At 40.3% G+C, this 22,679-nt stretch overlaps 1 protein-coding gene and 1 non-coding gene across 2 annotated transcripts in view; one reads left to right on the top strand and one right to left on the bottom strand.

Annotated features, from left to right (window-relative positions):
• kif11 (kinesin family member 11) overlaps positions 1 to 22,679 on the top strand; it is a 46,135-nt gene that overhangs the window by 16,640 nt on the left and 6,816 nt on the right. Inside the window, exons 3-21 of the mRNA XM_068052628.1 lie at positions 1,789 to 1,921; positions 2,009 to 2,106; positions 2,910 to 2,988; positions 5,120 to 5,305; positions 5,441 to 5,565; positions 6,014 to 6,104; positions 7,470 to 7,615; positions 8,200 to 8,296; positions 8,501 to 8,596; positions 9,619 to 9,707; positions 10,381 to 10,468; positions 12,082 to 12,270; positions 14,132 to 14,339; positions 15,848 to 16,020; positions 18,176 to 18,301; positions 18,703 to 18,861; positions 18,958 to 19,097; positions 19,346 to 19,625; positions 22,140 to 22,362. Coding sequence (XP_067908729.1) covers positions 1,789 to 1,921; positions 2,009 to 2,106; positions 2,910 to 2,988; positions 5,120 to 5,305; positions 5,441 to 5,565; positions 6,014 to 6,104; positions 7,470 to 7,615; positions 8,200 to 8,296; positions 8,501 to 8,596; positions 9,619 to 9,707; positions 10,381 to 10,468; positions 12,082 to 12,270; positions 14,132 to 14,339; positions 15,848 to 16,020; positions 18,176 to 18,301; positions 18,703 to 18,861; positions 18,958 to 19,097; positions 19,346 to 19,625; positions 22,140 to 22,362 — 2,726 coding nt within the window. The remainder of the gene's footprint in view (positions 1 to 1,788; positions 1,922 to 2,008; positions 2,107 to 2,909; positions 2,989 to 5,119; positions 5,306 to 5,440; positions 5,566 to 6,013; positions 6,105 to 7,469; positions 7,616 to 8,199; positions 8,297 to 8,500; positions 8,597 to 9,618; positions 9,708 to 10,380; positions 10,469 to 12,081; positions 12,271 to 14,131; positions 14,340 to 15,847; positions 16,021 to 18,175; positions 18,302 to 18,702; positions 18,862 to 18,957; positions 19,098 to 19,345; positions 19,626 to 22,139; positions 22,363 to 22,679) is intronic.
• On the bottom strand, positions 3,530 to 3,603 carry trnaf-gaa (transfer RNA phenylalanine (anticodon GAA)). Its single transcript has one exon. It is a non-coding gene; the product is annotated as a tRNA-Phe (tRNA).

Genomic DNA, 22,679 nt, shown 5'->3' with positions numbered 1-22,679 from the left:
AGGGGACTTGAGTTTTCTATTTAATTCTGACTTATTTTTTCTTTCTTCATTGAATTCTCTCCTACATCACCATCTCGTGGTGTGATCCCGTGAAGCTTTCTTTATTAGAACCAGTAGATGTAGTATACCTGGGTTTTCAAAAGGCATTTGGTAAGGTGACGCATAAAAGATTAATAGGCAAGGTAAGGGCTCATGGTGTTGGGGGTAATGGTGTTGGATAAAGGATTGATTAACAGACAGGGAGCAGAGAGTGGGCATAAATGGGGCATTTTCAAGTTGGCAGGTAGTGAATAGTGGGGTGCCGCAAAGATCAGTGCTGGGGCCTCAGCTATTTACGCTCCTATTAATGACTTGCATGAAGAGACAGAGAGTAATGTATCTAAGTTTGCTGATACAATGCTCGGTGGAAAAGTAAGCTGCGGAGAGGGTGTAGAGAGGCTGCAAAGAACTTTAGATAGATTAAATGAATGGGCAACAAGATGGCAAATGGAATATAATGTAGCGAAGTGTGAAGTTGTTCACTGGTCGTAAAAATACAAAAGCAGAATATTTTTTAAAAGGTGTGAAACTGGTAAGTGTTGTTCAGAGAGACTTGGGGGTACTTGTACAAGGAAAACACAATTAACATGCAGGTGTAGTAAGCTATTAGGAAGGCAAATGGCATATTGGCTTTTATTGCAGGGAATTGGAGTACAGGAATAAAGAAGTCTAACTAAAATTGTACAGGGCTTTGGTGACACCGAACCTGGAATACTTTGTGCACTTTTGGTCTCCACATTTAAGAAATGTAATACTTGCACTGGAGGCAGTGCAGCGCATATTTACTAAATTGATCCCTGGGGTGAGGGGGTTGTCCTGTGATAGGTTGAGTAAATTGGGCCCATATTCTCTGGAGTTTAGAAGAATAAGGTGATCTAATTGAGACATACAAGATTCTGAAGGGGCTTGATAGGGTAGAAGTTGAGAGATTGTTACTGCTGGTCAGGGAATCTAGAACATGGGGACATGGTCTCAGGATAAGGGGCCAATCATTCAGGACTGAGATGAGGAGAAATTACTACACTCAAAGGGTTGTAAATCTTTGGAATTCTCTACCCCAGGGGGTTGTGGATGCTCCATCACTGAATACATTTAAGGCTGGGATAGATAGATTTTTGGTCTCAAAGGGAATCGAGGGATATGGGGAGCGGGCAAGAAAGTGGAATTGAAGCCCGAGATCAGTCATGATTGTATTGAGTGGTGGAGCAGTCTTGATGGGCCACATGGTCTGCTTCTACTGCTATTTCTTGTGTTCTGATGCCTCTTGCTGGCGATTTCTACCTGTCCTAATCTGGCTGCCTCTTTGCAAACTTTCATGTTAAACTCAGTTGGCAAAGCAGCTACAGAAAAATGAAATTTAAAATGTAATTAAAAGGAGAAAAAAAAAAAGGAATGAAAATTATTGTCTGTCCCAGGAAACCACTTTTTTGTTTTAAGTTTATAAATCTAATGCTCATAAGTTTAAAATTGTCATATGTCTTGCTGTTAGTTCTCAGTAGCTGAAATCAGTAGATTTATCACTGTGGATAACTGGAGAAGGGATAGCAGGTGTTCCGTCATGATCAGTGTCCTTTCTGTTTACTTGCTGTTTTACGGTGCTGTCTTGTAGACGTGGAAAGCATCCTGTCATCTGGTTCCAAACTGCATTGGCTATGAACAGGACTAATTTTTAAGATGCATCTTTTTCTTTCCTCAGTAACTTAGCCAGTGTAAATATTGAAATGTCTCACAACATATTGTTTTCCACAGGCCTTTGAGTTTAGCAGAACGCAAGTCAAACTCCTCCAGTGTGGTTGACTGTGACCCTGTTAAAAAAGAAGTCGCTATACGTGCTTCTGGGCCAGGAAGTGAAAAAGGAGCCAAAAAGTATACGTTTGATATGGTAAGAACCTTGGCGTTTGCCTGTCATCCAGAAATAATCAAGAAAATGTCCAGAAGTGAATACATAACAATATATTTTTAATTTCAGGTGTTTGGACCCTCTGCAAAGCAAATTGATGTGTACAAAAGTGTGGTGTACCCCATCCTGGATGAAGTAATCCTGGGATATAACTGTACCATTTTTGCGTAAGTTGAGTAAATATCCAACATCCAAGTGGGAATTGTGAAATAAAGTTTCTCTGCTTCAGATGTTACCACTGGCTATTTTTAACTTCCCCAATAATTTGTATCTTTCAGTTGATCTCCTGTAATCACAGACATAATGTTTTCTTAATATTGTACTTTGTTATTCCGCTGTTCAATTATCTGTGCTACAGATTCATATTCAAGGTTTTGAATCTAGCATACCTCTGCCTTCTTGCACCTTTTTAAGGTATTGCACCTCAAGAATTCACCAGTCTGTAGGACGATGATGAGTAGAAATGAGGACTTATCTGTTACAGCGCTGACTGACTAAACATCAGTGTATCAGAAGTAGTTTCATTCAGGTGATATCCACCAATGAGCGAGCACCAGAAAACTGAACAACTAAAGCTTTTTCTCCCTTTCAAAAGCTACTTAAGCACCAGAAAACTGAATTGTTCAAATGCTTCAGTTTTCATCTGCCATTTTCTTCATTGCTCAGTTGAGAGCACACAGTTGGAAACAACACTTGTGTAATAGCCAATCTTAATCCTGTCTTCATTAGGAGTTAGCATGTACACCTTTTTCAGGTACGGCTTGTTCAGGAACTTGAACCCTTGCCAGCTTTTCCCACCCTGACCTCATGGGCTGGGCATTCAACTGAGGTCAGCTAGCTTGGCTCAAACCTGTGACTTCCAGACTATGTGATCTGGAGATCGATCACTGCAAGGGCTGTGAATGTTTGTTTCATGACAGGTGTTTAGAAACATCCTAACTTAATTTTTCCTTTTTTAAATTTGGCTCAGATATGGACAAACGGGTACTGGAAAGACCTTTACTATGGAAGGTGAAAGATCGCAAAAGGAGCAATACACCTGGGAAGAAGTAAGTGACAGAATGATTTGGTTTTAGATTTCTTTTTTATAGTTTATTGCCCTGTTCCTTTTTCAGTTGTGAAAAACTACGTATTTGAAATTTCGTCAAGCCACTGAATAACAGTTTCACGAAGAGAACTTTAAGTACTTTTTTGTAAATTAATGTCCATGCAGCTGACTTTTCTGATGTCTTCTTGAAATAGTAATGATGTGAATGAGGTAATTATGCTGCTGACATATTCAAATGAAGCCAGTTCTAACTTTGAATAACAGTTAGTGGAAATTTGTTTCTTACAGTCTGTAGCAGCCTGAAAATATTTCTATACAGTCAGTCATTTACGGCACAGAAGGAGGCCATTTGGCCCACTGAGCCCATGCGAGCTCTGCACGGAACTATCCAGTCAGTCCCACTCTCCCGCTTGATCCCTATAGCCCTGCAAGTCTATTTCTATAGAGCTATTTACAGCATAGGAGGAGGAAAGGGAAAATGTTGGAGCCCTATACAGGTACCTTTTTAAACTGAGACCTGTCTTAGTACAGATAAAATGCTTTGCCAAAACCCGGGATTGAACCAGGGACCTTTTAGATCTTCGGTCTAACGCTCTCCCAACTGAGCTATTTTGGCTTCATTATCTGCTCTTAGAACAGAGAGTACATCTATTCATTAGTGAACTGATCGACTTAAACATCACAAACTCTATGTAGTTGCTGGAAGGTATTTTGTATAAATTAGTACAATTTAAAAAAAAAACCTTGCATTTTATATAGCTCCTTTCACAACCTCAGGATATCTCGAAGTGCTTTAACAGCTAATGATGAACTTAGTGACTACACAATCGTAGGAAATGTGGCAGCCAATTTCAAGAGATGGAAGGTCAATTATCAAGCAGTCGTGAAAGATGGAAGCAATTCATGTACAGTGAAGAATAGAGCAGAACTGAAGTTTTAAAACGTGTAAGCTGCCTTTTTGTAGGGCAAAGAATTTGTAAAATTTTGGACTTCTAAAAATAAGTCTAGTCATGGGACAGGAGGACCTCCTGTGGTGTTTCTCAGTAGTTTGATTGTACAATGTCCTGTGCCATGAGATGAATTGAGTTTGTGCACTTAACTCCTAATCTCATGAGGGAGCATAACTAGGATAGTGTCTGGGTATATGATCACTGACTAGCTTTTTTTTTATACAAAGGCTTCACTAGTACAGTGCTAAGAGTTATTTTTGGCATATTTTGATTGATTTTCAAGGCAGAGAAGAGGTACTAATTTATTTAAGGGTAAGGTTTCTATCTATTTTACAAATTCATGTTGCTGGAGGTTTGTCACAAACAGTAAAAGGAATTTTAAACTTAAAAACTGTGACCTTTCTTCACACACCTGTAGGCACAGTTCACTCGGTCAGACTGAATAATCCAGTGATTCTGTATTAGTCATCGAGAGATATAGCACTGAAACAGACCCTTTGGCCCACCGAGTCTGTGCCGACCAATGACCACCCATTTCTACTAATCCGACATTAATCCCATTTTTCCCTCGCACATCCCCACCTTTCCTTTAATTCTCCTACCACCTACCTACACTAGGGACAATTTACAGTGGCCAATTTACCTATCAACCTGCAAGTCTTCGGCTTGTGGGAGGAAACCGAAGCACGCGGTCACAGGGAGAATTGCAAACTCCATGCAGGCAGTACCCAGAATCGAACATGGGTCGCTGGAGCTGTGAGGCTGCAGTGCTAACCACTGTGCCGCCCACCATACCAGAAAATTGTTGATCCACAGATAAAATATTTTGTCTTGAGGCCTTGTGAAAAATGAGGTCAAGCTGTTAAATTCAACAGCTACTGATGAATGAGAAGGGCACTGTTCACCTTGTGGGTCACAGACCGCTACCTCCTCATTTCTTAAGAGAGCTCTTTTCTTTTAGGGCAACCAATCCTTGATTTGTTTAAGTTTTAATGGGGTTATTTTGGTATCATGGTTCCTACGTTACAACAGTGACTGAACTTCAAAAGTACTTCATTGGCTGTAAAGCACTGGATGGTCTGAGGTTGTGAAAGGTGCCATATAATTAGGAGGTTTTTTTCAGTGTTTTTTTAAAAAATCCCTTTGCCATTAATGGGTTTCTCCAATGTTTCTGCTGTGTAGGATCCTTTGGCTGGAGTTATTCCACGTACACTGCATCAAATTTTTGAGAGGCTAGCATCACAAGGTGCTGAGTTCTCAGTGAAAGTCTCTTTGTTGGAAATCTATAACGAGGAACTCTTTGATCTTTTGAGCCCGTCTTCTGATGTTAGTGAGAGGTTGCAGATGTTTGATGATCCCCGCAATAAGGTAACAGCCATTTGATTTTAGTAATTGGACTGTGCAATCGTTGCCAAAATTATAATCTTTAAGCAGGCTGCTTTTCTTTCTGGAATGTTGGTTCTGAAATACTGTTTTGTTTTTCCTTTCCTTGTGGCATGGTAGAGGGGAGTTATAATTAAAGGACTTGAAGAAATTTCTGTCCATAACAAAGATGAAGTTTATCAAATTCTGGAGAGGGGCGCAGCAAGGAGGACGACTGCTGCGACTCTGATGAATGCATATTCAAGGTACAGCTGGTTGAGTCTTGTCTGAAGTTCATAAAACTGGTTGTGAAATAAATTATGTACACAAGAGGATAAATTACTTCGGGTGAGGCCTTGCAAATGACATGTCTTTGCAGGTTCTTTAACAATATGACCTGACATTTTAGCAATATTACTTAGCTTCATATTTAATTGGCTTGACAATTAGTGTTGCTGAATCTTGAGGTTAGGACACTTGGAAAGACTTTTCAGTGCCAACCCTGCAAGTTGGATCTTCTGTACTACTAAAACCTATTAATGTTGTCTTTCACAACAAGCTGGTTTCATATTAATGCAATAGCCACATTGAGCAAAGGTCACCTACTCCAGAGAGTACTGCAAAGGCAACAAAAATTCTGGAATTGCAAACTTGTTCAAAACTGAAGTGAACAGCATTATCTCAAGGCTTTTATAATTTACAATTTTTTTTCAGTCGTTCCCATTCAGTCTTTTCCATTACAATCCATATGAAGGAGACTACACTTGATGGGGAGGAGCTCGTAAAGATTGGCAAACTGAATTTGGTGAATATCATTTTATGCAAACTTGCCTTAAATAAAGATTTGTGTGTCTCTCTTGCGTTGGATTTGCAAACCCTAACCTGTATATGCTGGCTTTGTTTAAACGTTGGCTTACCTAATATATTAAATTGATTTGGAAGAACTATACTCTGAGCAAGGCCTTAATGGAACCTTAGTCCTATCAACAGACCTGTCAGACGGTGGCTTTTTTTTTGTAGAATTATAGGCTATAATGTTGGGGATTTTTGTCATTTTTAAACTTTCAGAGAATGCTTAAATCTTTTCCTTTTTACACAGGCTACCTTTTTCAGTATGCTTCATTTCCTGCTTTGTGCTGGCCATGACCCATGTAATCACATGGAAACATTCCATCAGGTGAAATTAGACAGCATCACGTCAGAAAGTACTGCAGAGAGAATATAGACAAGTTAATCTACCACATACATTTTTTGAGTTTCAGCTTATATTTGACTTCATCTTAGATTCTACATTTAATTGTTTTTTTTACCAATTATTCCATTAATCTCTGCTCTTTTTTCCAAATTGGATTTGGATTACAAGTTTACTTAATGCTACTAGAATGACAACCGTACCACATTTAACTTTTTAAACCTGGCTTCCTTGATGGTTCACCAGGTCTATTGAGCGAGAACCTGTACACTCGAATACTATTGTTTGTCTTTGGCCAAGTCCATTGATCTCTCTCTGGTGTTCAGTGGGATGCCACAGTTCAGTTCCAAGCACTCAGCCAGGAAGTGCATAATAGGCAGAATCCCTGTTCTTGATAGACCATCTGGTGGCCTCTGCTGCAATGGTGTGTTAGTTAGCAACATCCCTTCAGGACTGTGTCAGAAGTTGTTGCAATGGCTTCTTGGATCAAATAACTTGCGATGCTCCATGTTGAAGCTTGCATGAAAAACTGGTGCTTATGTGGGATGCTGTAGGCTACCTATAGAAGCAAGGAAACAGGATAAAATTGGTGACAAACTTTGGAAACCATGTTAATACAGCATTTGTCTGCTTTTGAAGTTGCATTTCAAATGTAATTTTATTTAAAAATACCTTTTTGATACTCTTGACCAATTAACTTTTTTAAAGCCATCAAACGTCCTTTCTTACATTTCACAATGCAACTCTCTGGCAAAATCTTAAAGTATAGGGCAATGTTGTGTATGCAGTTTAATTCTATAATGTAAACAAACCATATGTTTGGAGAAGTTCCATCTTGGTTGAAAACATTATGCTGTAATATCGCAAATTGTGCCAACTCAGTATTAAAGTAGAAACTAGTGTCCCAAACTGCTGTTCGTCTGCAGTCAGTGAGAATTTGCAAATCCATAACTAGATCCAATTGTTTCTTCTGCAAAGGTCGATCTTGCTGGAAGTGAGAACATTGGCAGATCCGGAGCTGTTGATAAAAGAGCTCGTGAAGCTGGCAACATCAATCAGTCACTGCTTACTCTGGGCAGAGTAATCACAGCGCTGGTGGAGAGAACCCCTCATGTGCCATACAGGTTAAAAACCTAATCATTCAATGACCTTTCTCTGTCTACTAAATGCTCATTAGAAATTAATGTCTAGCAGCCTGCTCCATCAAATTTTATCCTATGGTGTGCATTAAAAACTGATGGCAGGGATATTTTTGAAGTAAACTATTGGTGATTGCCCTTTGGTTCTAATGGATATGACTAAAATAACCTGAATCTAGGATACTGAAATAATGTGTGTGTGCTCCCGACACTTGGAAATAATGACTTTCTATAATGGGATCTAACTTCTATTCTTGTGACTGATGCCCACCTCTAATCCAAGTGTTCCACTGTTTTATGACTGAATTTTGAGAGAGGTCACTAACTTCACAAACCTCTCAAATTTTAGAATGGATGTTACTTAAGTATTTGATCTATACAGAAACTGTGTAGATTCCAGCAGGTCACTGCTTGTTGGAAATACAGGCCTTTTTTAAAAAAATACTTGGTATAGGTTTAAGTTTGGCCATTTGCAGTGTTTATCATGTGATATTGGGCACAGAATGCATGAGCAATTCGAGCTTTCTCAAATCATTGACTTGCTTTTTCCTTCCCTCCTACATTTTCAGAGAATCAAAGCTAACTCGGATCCTCCAGGACTCTCTGGGAGGGCGGACTAAAACGTCCATCATCGCCACCATTTCCCCTGCGTCTGTGAATTTTGAAGTTAGTACAACCTACTTCGTTGAAGTAACAGTATGACAATTATCCCAGAAAGGGCAAGTTTTAAGTCCTGTTCTTGTGTACCATTTGCTTCTTAAAGTAGTTTTCAGAAATTTTGAATATCTGCTTGTTCATAATGCATGCTGAATTATAACTGGCAAGTTTACTTATGGTTCAGTAATCCAGTCCAATGTTCCTAAATGATAGGAAACCATCAGCACTCTGGATTATGCCTACCGAGCAAAGAACATTATGAATAAACCTGAAGTCAACCAGAAGCTCACCAAGAGGGCCTTGATTAAGGTATTCAACATGATGCTTCAATCAAAGTAGAGTTATGTGCAGTCTTGATTTATTCATTCCTGAAGGTACATAGCATTTCTCTAGAGCCATCTTTCTGAAGTGATTTTTAATTCTGGTAGAAGGATGAATTTTTATTTTATTTGTGGTATGTGGGCGTCACTGGCTAGGCAAACATTTATTGCCCATCCCTAATTACCTTTGAACTCAGTAGCTTGCTAGGCCATTTCAGAGGGCAGTTAAGAGTCATTGCTGTGGGTCTGGAGTCACATGTAGTCCAGACCAGGTAAGGGTTGCAGATTTTCTTCCCTAAAGGGCATTAGTGAACCAGCTGGGTTTTTACAACAATTGACCCTGGTTTCACGGCAACCATTAGACTAGATTTTTAAATTCCAGAATTTATTAATTGAATTCAAATTTCACCATCTGCTCTGGTGGGATTCGAACCCATGTCTCCAGATTACTAGTCCTGTGACACTGCCACTACGCTGCTACCTCCCCCACAATCTCTCTTCCTTGATACTGAAAATTCCAATTTGGAGCAAACTGTCAACTTGCCAGTTCCAATATTAAAAAAAAAATGAGTAAGACTCTTAAACCATTCCAGCTGAGTTATATCAGCTTGTTTTGCTGTGGTACAACTGCTGACCTCTCTCTACTATCTCAGCGAAATTAGAGTGACTCTTGCTGATTCTCTACCAGAAGCTGTGTGGATACGTAACAGAACCAAAAACACATCTAAAGAAATTGTGATGAGTATAAATGTCAGTCTGATTATAAGTTCACTTCACTTTTAAAACTTCATATTTGGCTTTATGCAATTCACGCTGTGTCTCAAATGATAAAGTTTTTACAGAGCACCGAATTAAGGCATTCATTGACCTTTCTCTTGTGATCCTGTGTTTAAAATGAAATGTACAAGTATGGCCACAATCGTTTGTTGTACTTTCAACTGTTCTCGGTTCTTTTTGACTCCTATATTACTGCATATCTGGTGTAGTTGGGTAACTCTGCATTGATTTCAGGAGTACACTGAAGAGATTGAAAGATTGAAGCGGGATCTTGCTGCAGCACGTGAGAAAAATGGAGTGTACATGTCTGCAGAAAACTATGAGTGAGTATCATTTGTGAGAATGGGTGTTGTCATGGAAATGAGCTTTTAACTTTCAGAATTGTCATTTTTAATTTTACATTTAAATACTCTAATTTTTGCATGGTGAGGCTCCCAATGCAGAGCTTTGCTTGGTACATATGTGGATTGGCAAATTTGGTATGGCACTCCAATTTACAGTGATTTCATCCCCTTTTATCCAGTGCCTCGTGCAGTGTTTTTTTTTCTCGAGCAGTCTGTATGTAGTCGTATCTAATAATACGTTATAGCTGATCTGAGAATACCACTCTCTATCTTCAGTCTGTGTGTGTGTGTATATACAGATGAATTTTTAATAGCATAACCTCATCATGCCGACAGGGGGCATTGTGTACAGTCATTGACTGCTGTACTGTAACTGGTCAGTGCAAATTGCATTTCAAGTAGGATGGTGTAGCCATTGGTTCCTCAGTCTTGTACAAGAATTAAAATGTTGAGCTTGATCTCTTTTTCTCTCATGGATGGGATTGAGTTGCTCAAACTGAGCTGCCACGCTGCTTATCTTCAATATATGGAAAATAATGTGTATCCTACAGAGAAATTGCTACATTGATGTTCACTTTAAATATTTAATATGGAACAGCTGCTCCCTATTCTGGAGTTAAACAATCTAACGACATATTTTTTTCCTCTTTAGATTTATACAAAGTAAGGTGGCGGTTCAGGAAGAGCTGATTAATGACTATATAGAAAAGATTGCTGTAATGGAAGAGGAACTGAAACTGGTAAGGAGACATAATTGAATACTCCATCATAAAAAGAACTTTCATTAATGTAGAACTTTTTAAATGTAGCAAAACATTCCAAGGCACTTCACAAGGGCATTATTAATCAAAATTGGACACCAAGTCACACAAGGACATGACCAAAAGCTTGGATAAAAAGGTAAGTTTTCAGCATCTTAAAGGAGAGGCAGAGGTGTTTAGGGAGTGAATTCCAGAACTTGTTTCTTGAAATGGTGGAGCAATTAAAATCGGGGATACGCAAAGTGCCAGAGTTGGAGGAGCACAGAAGTCTTGAAGCCTTGTAAGACTGGAGAAGATTAGAGATGGGGACAAGGCCATGGTGAAAACAAAGACATTGAGAAGGGCCTGCGCATATTAGCGGTGGCAGGGGCAACCTCAGTGCGGCCTTACCCCCCACCCCCACCCCCCCAGGCTGCTTGGTGGCGGAGCCTTCATCTAAAAATTTTTAATTAACCTTTCAAATAGATGTACATCAACTTACCTGACTCATGCCGATTTTACAGCCGCTGATTGCACCTCGTGTGCCATAAGGAGTTCCGAGGCAAGAACCTGGTGGGGAGGAGTAAAATTTTCAAGGCGGGAGCGCAGGTTAAACAATTTGTATTGGCTGTGGGGATGATGGGAAGGGGTTGAAGGGAAAATGTGAGAAGGTTGGTGGGGGGGGGGGGGGGGGGGGAAGTTCGGGTCGGGCACAAACCAAGTTCTGTTAATATGGGGCAATGCAAAGACCATTGGGGGGGGGGTTTGGGGAAGGGCCTCCATCACCGGTATTGGTTTAATAAAAATTACGCCTGTAAAAATTTAAATCCTTGCTAAGGGCTGAAAGCCCTTTAAAAATGGTAACGCAATGGCACTGGATGCTGTTGCCGGGGTCACAGTGGCCATCCCCATGTCATTGGAACGGCCGCTCCACCCCCTCTATTTAAATCAGCCCCTGCGCGTAATATTGCAGGGGCTGTGCGGAGGCACTTCCATTCGGAAGGCCACCAAGTTCAAAGCGCAGTGTGCTAATAAAATCCAGCCCACAATCTACAAGCAAGTTGTTGGATGGATTCTCTGAATTGTGTTTTGACAATCAGCCCTGTTACTCCTGCCCATAAGTTCACAGTACAAAAAAAATCATGATCATCCTTGCTCACGCTCGGAAACCTATCCTGTAGGGGTTTCTAGAAGAGCTGAGTGGAGGATGATGGGGAAGGAACAAGATATATTTTCAAGGGGCTACTGGGACCCACAGTGGTTGTAAAAAGTAACTGAAAACATTCTCAAATCGCTTTGGAAAAGATGGCCATAATAGTTGCCTGGTAAATGTTAGTGAGAATCCTGGTCAGGATTGATACCCTTCCTTTTAATATGTAGGATTGTGTAATGTTTGAGAGGAATACACTTTGTGCCTTTAGTTGTTTAAAAGAAATACAATGTAACATTAATCACTTGAGTTTTTGATTCTGCTTTATCATGTTGCAGCATATAAAAAGGCTGGCTATGATATTTTAATTATTTCTGTATATTTGACCATTTATCTGATCCTGCTGTAGAATTTCTAAAGGAATGTAAATGTCGTATTTTTTCCTTTTTTAAAAAAAAAACAGGTCAATGAGCTATTTATAGAAAGCAAGAAGGAGCTTGAGCATTGTGCGTCTGAACTGCAGCAGCAAGAACAAGTGCTTCAGGAGACTGTGCAAGATTTGGAGCAGACCAAAGGAAAGCTGTCTGAAGAAGAATTTGTTTGCGATGCCCATGCTTGCACTGAAGAAAAGCTCTATAATACAGCCAGTGAGGTAGGAGGCTGTTTGATTCCCTTGCATAACATTATGACCAAGCCAACTGACAGCTACAGATGCCTCCTGCCACCTCTCAGTAGAAAGTTCCGTTATCACTGAGCTCACCTCCCAGCAGAACTCTTCAAGGCTCCATGATGGGTGACTGTGGGGTCTCTTGTTTCTCGTAGTAGTTGTGCTTTTTGCGAACAACTGTTTCTGCTCAGAAGTTTCGTCTCGTTTAACAACGCACAACTTGCTTGGGATAATCTTGTGTTGAGGTAGATGTGCCTCAGTTTTTTTTTTTTGAATTGTTTTGTTTCCTAGAGTAAGCTTCTTGGGCTGACTTCCTCCATTGGTGCTTGTATCTGTCTCTATTTCAACTGCATCCATTGCACCTTATTTTTTTCTGACTGCCAACAAAAGCCTTTTAGTTTAGAATTTGTTAACTTGTTACATTTTGATTAACTTTCATGTCTTCGTGTCCATTTGGATAGCAGGAGCTTTAATTTTATTTAAATCATAAAACTTTATATTTTTAAAAATTGAATTTTTACCTTTTTATTTAGTCTGGAAGCATTATGTTAAGGGTTAAGTACCATGAACTCAGAGACCAGGCAGACTGGCTGCAGTAGGCTTCACCAAGATGCAAATTAAAGAGGAAAGCATAGTAGCAAGATCAGGTTACTAATTTTATTGTGAAAACAAAAAGCTAGAAACACTGCAGGTCAGGCAGCTTTTATGGCGAGAGAAACAGTTGGCGTTTCAGGTTGATGACCTTTCATCAGATTCCTGTTTACCATTTTGTTACATGGCCCCTAATTTCACATTGCACGGTGAGCATCTCCTGCTGTTGTTGTCAACAATATGTTTAATATTGATGAGGGTAAGGTAGCCTTTGTTTCAGTAGATCTTCACAGGATGTTATGTCTGTTCTAACCTTCTGCCATTTAAATACCAATTTTCAACCCCTCATCCAGCGAAAAAGTGCTGCCTTTATACTTGTGCCAAACTGGCAGAGAAGCTCGGCCAGTATGTCCCATGGCATCAGTGAACTTCTGTTTTAAAGCCTATAGAGACAAAGTGAGGGCCTTTATTTTATGTATCAGAGTGAATCGTGCAGTACATGACTCACTGTATAATACTATATAGTGTTCTATTGAAATAAACATTACTGATTTTAATGTCTGAGCTTTGATCTGTCAATGTATATTCAGTCTGCATTTCAAAGATAGGGTTGCAGTGTGTAATACATTCCAGTAGCTGGTGTACAGATATTATTTATCTATATATTGGCCAGAATAAAATACACTTTTAGATCATAGAGGTCAAGAGTATCCAGTGAAGATGAGCCTGAGAAATTGACACCTTCATACTAAACTGAGCGACACCTTGATTAGGTTTATAAATATAGTCTGAAAACTGAGTTGAAGTTAGTATCTTTTTTTGATTACCATTTTAAAATACATGGGCAGTGTTGTCTGACTGGCCTGAAATACATATGGATGCCGTTTGCCTTATTGAGAGACTTGTGGATTAATATTAAAACCCTTTTGAGTGTGTTGACTGAGCCACCTCAACCCTAAGCTCTGGAATTCACCCTCTAAATCTATCCACCTCTCGCTCCTTTTGAGACACCAAGCTTTTGGTCACCTGTCCTAATGTCTGTCTGCTTCTTTAACTCTATCAAATTATTCGCCTGATTTGTGCTCCAATCAAGTGCCATGGAACGTATTAATGTTCAAAGTGCTGCATAAATGCAAACTGTTATCGCCCAATTCACTGGTGCACCGCAAGGCTTTTTGTTCTCTTTCTGCTGTTCATTTCAGTCAGATGTTTTACTACTGTGTCCTTGTGTGAAAAATATCTTCATTTGTTTCAGTTGTTGCAAACAGTTGAAGACAGTACAACAGATGTGTCTGGGCTCCATGCTAAACTTGACCGCAAAAAGATGGTTGAATTCCATAACTGCAAAGCACAGGATGGCTTCGTAAAGCAGATGAATGAGCTGTTCACGGAAATGCAGAGGAAAACCGATGAAACCCGTCTAAAGCAGCAGGGAATGCTTGATTTCTATGCAACATCAGTTGGTAAGTTTTTTTTTTTTAAATTCTATTCTCTTTTAATTTGTTTTGGCACTGAAATTACAAGTTCTGTTTGCAAATATTTCAAGTCAATATGTTTGTTTTTGTGCTGTGACGGAATTTAAACCATTATTTTAGTTCCTTAAAAATAAAGGTTGGAACTGATCCTGCATTGTGTCCTAATAATTTCAATTTAAAAACGATTGATCTACAAATGAAGTATTAAACCGCAGTGGTTTGTTTGTTTGTCTCTGTCTCCCTTCCTCCCCCTGCGCCTTCCTCAAGCACTTCAACACAGTGGTGGGAAGACTAAACAGAACTGCTGCAGTTTGCATTGCTATCATTTAAGGCAGTCTATATGTAACTTTTAATCTGGAAGTGTATTATTGCAGGCTGGACCTTTTTGGATGTAGGGAAACATAGTTCATCTCTGTAGTGTGTGCTTTATACCAGTGGATTTCCCACCCGCTGCTCAGTCATTTCCAGGATACACAATCATACATGAACAGGCGAGCTACGCCATGAGTGCAATATATTATGCAGCTGCAACTTTGTAGTAAGGCTGTATGATGCAATTGTTGTGGTTTCTTGGTCAGTTATAGAGTAGAATACAATTTAGAGGAAATCCTGAACAAACTGCACAGTGTTCTGCAAGATCCCCACCTAGAGTACTGTGTTCCATTCCGGTCACCAGACACAATGGATATCTTCTACATTGGAGACAGTGCAGAGAAGGTTCTTGAGATTTGACCCCCAGTGTCGGAGGTCTGAATTATTAGTAATGAGAAAACATCTTGGACATCTCGGCCTTGATTGGAGCCATCTGAGAGGGGATCTTACAGGCGTACGCAAGATTATAAGTGAATTGGATTAGGTAAATTTGGCTAATTACTTTGAGAGTAGGATAAAAGAACACACATTTTAAACTAGTAAAAGGCAAATTTAGGACTATTAGCAAGTGTTGTGCATGGAATGGACTTCCAGATAAATGATTCCATTACTTTAGGAAATTCCAGGTTTGATTTGAAGATGTGAATCCAATGCAAATTGTTCCCATTTTTATGTTCATGTTGGATGCTGCAATATTATATGTGATCCATTGAAGGCCATTGCTAACCTTCTTCCATGAGCCAAATAAAAATAAGCTGAATCAAGTCTATAATCCACCTAGTATCTGGACAAGTCTGTTCTGAGACTACCTTTTTGTATTGGGCCAGGTATGAAGTCAGCGAAGTTAGCTGTGTGGCTGTGGTTGGATTTAGATTACCAATATTCCCAAAGGCTGCAGATAGCTTTCAGGGGGAGGGAAGTGAGCTCCTCTGTAGATCACTGATGCCCTCTAGTGGGAAATTTTGCAACTGTTTCATTATACTGAGGCAGTCATCCATGTGAGTGCTTAAAGACTTGAAAGTTAATTCTTCCAAGGTAGGTTGCCAACCAAGCTTTCCCCCACACCCCCCCCCCCACCCCCCCCACCGGCCTGTTGCAGCTTCTTGACCAATTTTTTTTTCCAGGTGACCTCCTGAGTGCAAATACCTCTGCATTTAGTTCTACCATATCTGCAATGGCCACTTCTTTTGCATCAGTTAAGGAAATGGTTTCTTCTGAGGTATCGCAAAGTCTTCAGGAACTGCTTAAACAGCAGAGTCGAACTCAGCAGTCAGTAAACCATGTGCAGAAGGTCCTGGTAAGTTCATAAATGCGCATGGAGAGGAGTGGCGGGAGGATATGTCTAGTCATGATGCTCGGGCCATTGTGAGTGTGGATATGCTTGATGTAACAGGTGGTCTTTTGTGACCCATCAATTTTGTATGTTCCACAACACCTTCTGTATTTTTATTTCTCGCCACTTTTTCTCTGCTTCATTTCTCCTGAAGACATTTCTTGTGGAAGTATAGTACTACAGGTGCTGGGCCCTTTTCTAATGCCTCACTCAGGTGGCTATTTGCACCTGAGCTCTGACAGAAAATGCTGGCAAGCCATTGGGACACAGTATCATATCTGAGTGCAGTCCTGGCCGTACCTGTCACCCATGTGTGGTTTTAGTAGTGGTTATTAGTTAGCTATTAGGAGTCAGCACCGTGGCCAGTTTCCCCCTCCTAGTCTAAAGGGACTGAGGCTAAATAAGTCCAAGACAATCGGCATTCGTTTTTTTGTATAAAAGTGGAGAGTGACAATATTGTCCGCTTGCTTTCTGCAGCTCTCTATTGCATTATTCAACACGATAAAGCCAGATGTTCCTCCCACTTACATGCAATTTGCCTAAAATGCCTGACTCTTGGGGCTGAATTTTAATCACTCTTTCAACTTGGCGGCCTTCCAACACGGCGTCAGACGCTGCGCCATTTTTAAAGGGCTTTAAGCTCTTAAAGTTAATTTTAGGTTTTTAATGGTGTATCATTGGTTAAATTTCATTTAAAACCTTCTGTGATGGAAGCCCTTCCCCAAAGCCCCAATGGTCATTTCATCGCCCTAAATGACCAACAATTGGCTTTTCAAATACCTGAAATTTCCCCCCAACCTTCAACCCTTTGTCCTTCAACCTCCTCCCACTATCCCCACATCCAATCAAAATTGTTTTCCCTGCTCCTCCACACCCCCTTCCCCACCAAAGGCGCACTGAGGCCGTAAAATTGGCGTGGGACGGCCGCTACCTGCAGGTAAGTACATTTATGTCTTATTATTTTATATATGGAGATGAAGGGCCCGTCGCCAGGCAGTTGGGGGGGGCCACATAGAGGTTCTCTTTTTTTTTTTTCCCCCCCCAAAACCACTGGTAATATGCGGTGGGACCTTCTCGATGTCGCAGGTCAAGATGGGCCTCTCCCTGCAGAATTTTACCGGCCCCCATGCCGCAACCTGCAGCGTTGAGGGGCCGGTAAAATTCAGCCCTTAATGTGGTTGTGTCCTATTTAGACAAACTAAATCAGGGCTATCCAAGCAATGTCTTTATGTACTGCATGAGTGCACACCATGGAGCACATATCTAGCTTCTTAATTTGTTCACCAGTGCAACGATGCTGCTAAAACAGCCCTTCCTGAACCACCAGACCTTCAAAGTTCAGCCATGGCAAACCAGTCAAATAAGAAAATTTGTTCGGGGTTTGAGGGCCACATTTACCAGGCTTGGGCCATATGGCACTAGGGCCAAAGATTGGACACCCCTCTGAGTTCTCTACTTTTCCCTTGAGTCCCAAATCATTGTCATCCAAGCAATATTGTAAATGTAGGTGTCCTATTAACCAGTTTTCTTCTACAGACTGGAAGTTTACTTTTTGGGACGTGGTTGCTCTGCTCAGGAACACTGCACTTTTTTTTTTTAAACTTTGTGAGGTTGCGTCAGAGTTGGGAGAAGGCAACCCTTTTTTTTTTTTTGCTGCAGCAGAACTCCCCATCACATTTGTAAAATACATGAATAGGCACTTGTGCTGTAACCTACAGAGCCTTGGATCAAGAGCTGGAAAGCAAGATTAGGCTGGGTGTCTCTTTTTCGGCCAGGACAGACAAGATGGGCTGAAATGCATCCTTCTGTGCGTAATTTTTCTGCTTCCGGATGTTTGTGTTATTGAATAGTAAATCCACTGCCGAAGGAGACCAGTGGAGTGTCGTGTTTTGATTGTAACTTTGTTGTTTTGCAGGTTTGTCTGAACACTTTTTTTTTAGTAGACTCGACCATGCAGTCTAAGTAGGCAAACTCTAGATTCTTTGTCAACCAGTTAATTATCAATACAGAGCCCATTGCTATTGTATGTGGGGCAGACAGCTAAAGGAGTTGAGGGTTGGTTTTCTAGATCAGGGAGGGATTCAATGTTGAAATTTTTCAAGTCTGTTTTTATTTTCAGGAGGAACACAAAGTGGAAGTGGAAAAAATGCTCAAGAAGAATTTGCAGCCCATTGTTGTTTCCATAGTGGAACTGAACAATTGTCTCACGCTGAACCTTCGGACCTATTCTGGCATAGCAGAGAAGGTTACTAACCTTTTTCTTTATCTGTCTAGTTGTATGAGCTTTCTACACCCACCCACTACACTGCCATCGTATCCACTTCTCAATATTTTGTGGCTACTGTTTAATTTTTATCATTTTAGAATTATTCTGGCTGCTAACTCACTCCTGCAGATGTTAGTGAGCTGTGACTAATTGTGTAGACAAAACACCCTCCATTTTGGGGGTAGAATAAGATTGAAAGCAACTTTATTTAAAGAAAGATAGCAAAACATCTTGGTTTACACCTTAATTTACCAGAGTTGCCAATGGATGCAAACTACAATACTGGAGGCAAGTCATGCAACTGATTAAGTCTTTTGCAGTGCTGATGATTTTAACTTTCTACATATTGGCCTTATTCCATGTGTTTTAAATTGTTTCAGATGGAAGTTTTGAAAACTGATAGTAACACCTTCTTTGGGCAACACAGCGAGATGCTTGGTAAAATACAAGAAACCACTTGCAATGCTCTGGGCATCATTCAAAATGAGAATGAAAAACTCAAGCAAGAACTACAGAAATCGCAGCAAGAACAGATGGAGGTTCTGTGAAAATTAATTTAACTCAAAACATTTTGCTTTGTTTTTGTGTGTTTTTTTTTTATTGATTGGCGATTCAACTCTGGCCTTTTTTAATAGGGTATTTCAAAAGTCATCTCAAATCTACAAAGTCAGCTTGGTCTGTTAGTTCAGAAAACTCAGCAGAGCTTCGATAGTACTCTAACGCAAAATGAAAGTGTGCATCACTCGTTGACCATGCTTCAGGATAATGTGCAGCTGTAAGTAACTGAACTTGCTGTTCTGTATTCCGTTAATTTAAAATTTGCTGAAGTATGAAAAGTTGTCCCATTGTTTAGATTCTGACACTTTGGTTTTGATGCTTTGCAACTTCAAATTGCACGCCATTGGAGAACTGAAAAATTTCTTTGGCCTTGCTTTTTGCCTTTACGTAAGAATCACTATTATGGGCTTTCTTCATTTTTTTTTTAAGTCGTATTTCATAAGGCCATTTTTTTTCCCCTTCCAGACAATCTGCAAAGACCATGGAGAATGCTGCTTTTCACCAAGAGAAACTCACCACTGCTTTAGGTACTTTTGCAAGTGAAATCCGAAAAACATCCAGTAAAGGGATAAAGACTACAGATCAGTCAAACATTGAGTGTCATCAGCTCAGTTCTGGTATGCTGGCACTTTGCCAGGAAAGCAGCCAATGGTGTGAATCGACAGCGGGCACTGTCAACTTGTTCAGTCAGGATCAACTGTCTTTCCTGAATGATAACAAGAGGAGGTTAGAGAACCATGAGCAGGTAGGTGTTTGTGACTGTTTTCATAGTTCTTCCTGGACTTTGTCCCTGCAACTTGCCACAAGAGGCAAGTGTTCTAATTAATCTTAACTAAAAGTTTGTTTGTTTAATGGTGGAATGGAATTGTTTATTTGAAAAAGCTATACTTCCAAGATACCAGCAACTTGTATTTCTTTAGCTCCTTTTAATGTAGTAAAATATTCCAAGGTGTTTCACAGGAGTGTTATCGAACAAAATTGGACACCTAGCCACCCAAAGATATTAGGGCAAATGACCAAACATTTGGTCAAGGAGATGCATTTTAAGGAATGTCTTAAAGTAGAGAAGCAGAGAGGGAATTCCAGAGCTTCGGGCCTTGGCAGCTGAAGGCACAGTGGCCAATGTTGGAGCAATGACAATCGGGGATGCTCAAGAGGTCAGAACTGTAGGAGCATTGATATCTTGAGGTGGGGGGGGGGGTTTGTCAGGCTTGACGTGATGACCATGCTAGGGACGAGACCATGGAGGGATTTGAAAGCTGGGATCAGAATTTTAAATTTGAGGTGTTGCTTAACCCAGAGTCACAGAAGATCACGGAAAGCGATGGGGAAATGGTATTTTTCAGGAAATGTAGGTGCAAAAGCCAGTTTAATTCTTCTGTGAGATGAGACTAGTAATTGCAGATGAGTAGTTATTTACACCAGGGCATAGGAAGTGAGATTTTGAACTTTGACATTTAAAAGAGTGTATTTGGTTGATTTGTGTAAAAAGTGTTGACACCCTTATTTTAATAGATTTTTAATCTTGAGGAAATATTTGTGGCCATCCCTTGTTCAAAAACAACTCGCACCCTCTTCAGAGGCATACTCTCCGAATCTTCTGGTTCCAAAATGCCCTCCCCCTTCTCCCATTCCAAGATTCACTTGGAGCAGGGTTTTGGGTCCAGACCCCGATGGCTGAGTCAAATGGGGATCCTGACCCCACGCTGTCGGGAACTGTCACCTGGCAGTGAATTTCCCTGAACTGGCTAATTAGCAGCCAGCGGGGAGATCCTCCAGCATTGAAGGAGCTGCAGCCTGCATTATAGGTCAGAGAGATGATGGGGGGTGGGGTGGTGGCCTTCATATTGAGGTAGCCTTTCGGCAGCTTTTAAAACTTGTGAATTAACAAACGGCCACAGCTGCCGGCCACCATTGTGGCCAGGTATTCCAGCAGGGCCTCAAAGCCTTTCAGGAGCCCTGCCACCAGTAGGTTGCCTCCGGGCTGCTGGCCTGGTCCCCGATGCTGCTGTGGGGGACCTGAATGCCAACTGGAAAATTCTAACTGGCCATAAACTTTGCTTAATCAGTTACCTGCCACTTTTGTTCTGTTCTCACCTTGTGTGGGCTGAAATTCTGCCCTTAGTCTCTCTTGTATGTTCCTTTTCTTGCTGGCCCTAACTATATACGCTGGTGGTCCTGTCCCAATATGGAATGATGCTGTGCAGTGAGCAGGAATTGCTGCTTTTTCATGAGACTAGGAATTCCCACTTGTAATACAGAGTAGGTGCTGGAAAGATGCAGCAGCTTAGTAACAATCTAGAAAACTAAAGCAAAGCACTTCAAAAAAAGCTAGTATTACCTCTCAAAAAACCTGGCTATTTGAATAGCTCTGAATGTTAACATCTAACCTTTAGTGGACACAAGTGAGTCATTACTTATTGATTGATTCAACATTCCTTCTCTTGTAATAGTGGAATTTTATGGTCATTTCCCCTCCGCTTTTTAGAGAATTGTGAATATGGATTACTATTCTCAGTTACATATTTAATTGATTTAAATGTTTTGACCCTTGTCTTTGATACATTCTTTCCGATCTGCACCTTTTTTTTTTTTCTTTCCCTCCTTTATTTTCCCATCCCATTCTATATGGCAGCTGCCTTTGCTCCTTTGTTCATGATTCCTCCCTTCTCCTTCAGCTCTGACATTCTTCTCCCACTTCTCTTTTGTACCAACGTTTTCTCTTTGGTTACCTTTCTCTTTCCCTTCTCCTACCTTCTGAGGTATAAAAGGTTGTTGCAATGGAAATTCTAATAGTTTTGTGAGATCAGAAATTCTAATCTCACAATTATTGTGAAAATTCTTGTCAGTGGAGCTGATGGGCAAAGAACAAGAAGGAAATTAGAAGACTGCAGCCCTTTCAAAATTAAACCAACTAACTCCACTCCAGTATCATTCTCAAATAGAGTTGCTGAGAAATTCCATATTTGTACAAGCAAAAAGAGTAGTAAGACCATTCAGAACTTTTCGGATAGATTGGAAGGTGCTTTTCAATTTGACTGTAAACAGTGCTGAGAAATCAGAATAGAATCTATAAAAACCTGCAAGTTTAATCTCAAAAAAATCTTCAAATTCTGCGCATCTCCAATGGATATTGATCATTTTTTTTAAACTTATAAAGAAAGTTGACATTTTCCTAAATCCGTGTATACATTGAATTGCTCTTGAATGTTTGCAGTGTAAGTACATTACATTGTCTTTTTGTTTCCTTTTTGTGTAGGCTGCCAATGAGAGCTGTGACTCTCTAGTTAGCAAGATCACGGAACAGCTGAAAGAACAGTGTGATGCAGAGAAATCTGCACTCTGTACCTTACTTGATCAGGTTACTGATGATAAAGGGGAAATGGTACAGCACATAAAAGAGCTAACTGAACAAGCCCAAGCAGGACTGAACAATGTCTTGAACTTCTTAAATGAAGAACTCCGACAGGACATCCCCACAGGTATAATCCACTCCTTTGGTAAATAGGTTAATTATTTGGAGGCTGGTTTAAAAAAAAAAGTGTAAATAGGAAATATACAAGTTAACTAATGAATGGACTAACTGCTCACTAGCTTACTAACGGCCCTATCTCAATGAAACTTGCATTTTGGTGTTGAAATAAGTTGTAACTAAATAGCTATCAATAGGGGGATGAGTTTCCACTTGCAGGACTGAAGTTAGTATGGAGTAGTAACTAATTGGAGCAACTTTTCTCAATTGATTATTGTGTATGTTAGCAAGTAACTGAGAAGCCATGGACATGCAGATGTTTATAAA

This window comes from Heterodontus francisci, chromosome 20, assembly GCF_036365525.1.
Source record: "Heterodontus francisci isolate sHetFra1 chromosome 20, sHetFra1.hap1, whole genome shotgun sequence".
Taxonomy (NCBI): Eukaryota; Metazoa; Chordata; class Chondrichthyes; order Heterodontiformes; family Heterodontidae; genus Heterodontus; species Heterodontus francisci.
The sequence above is the reverse complement of the archived record's forward strand: the minus strand, read 5'-3'. Positions and strand labels throughout refer to the sequence as shown.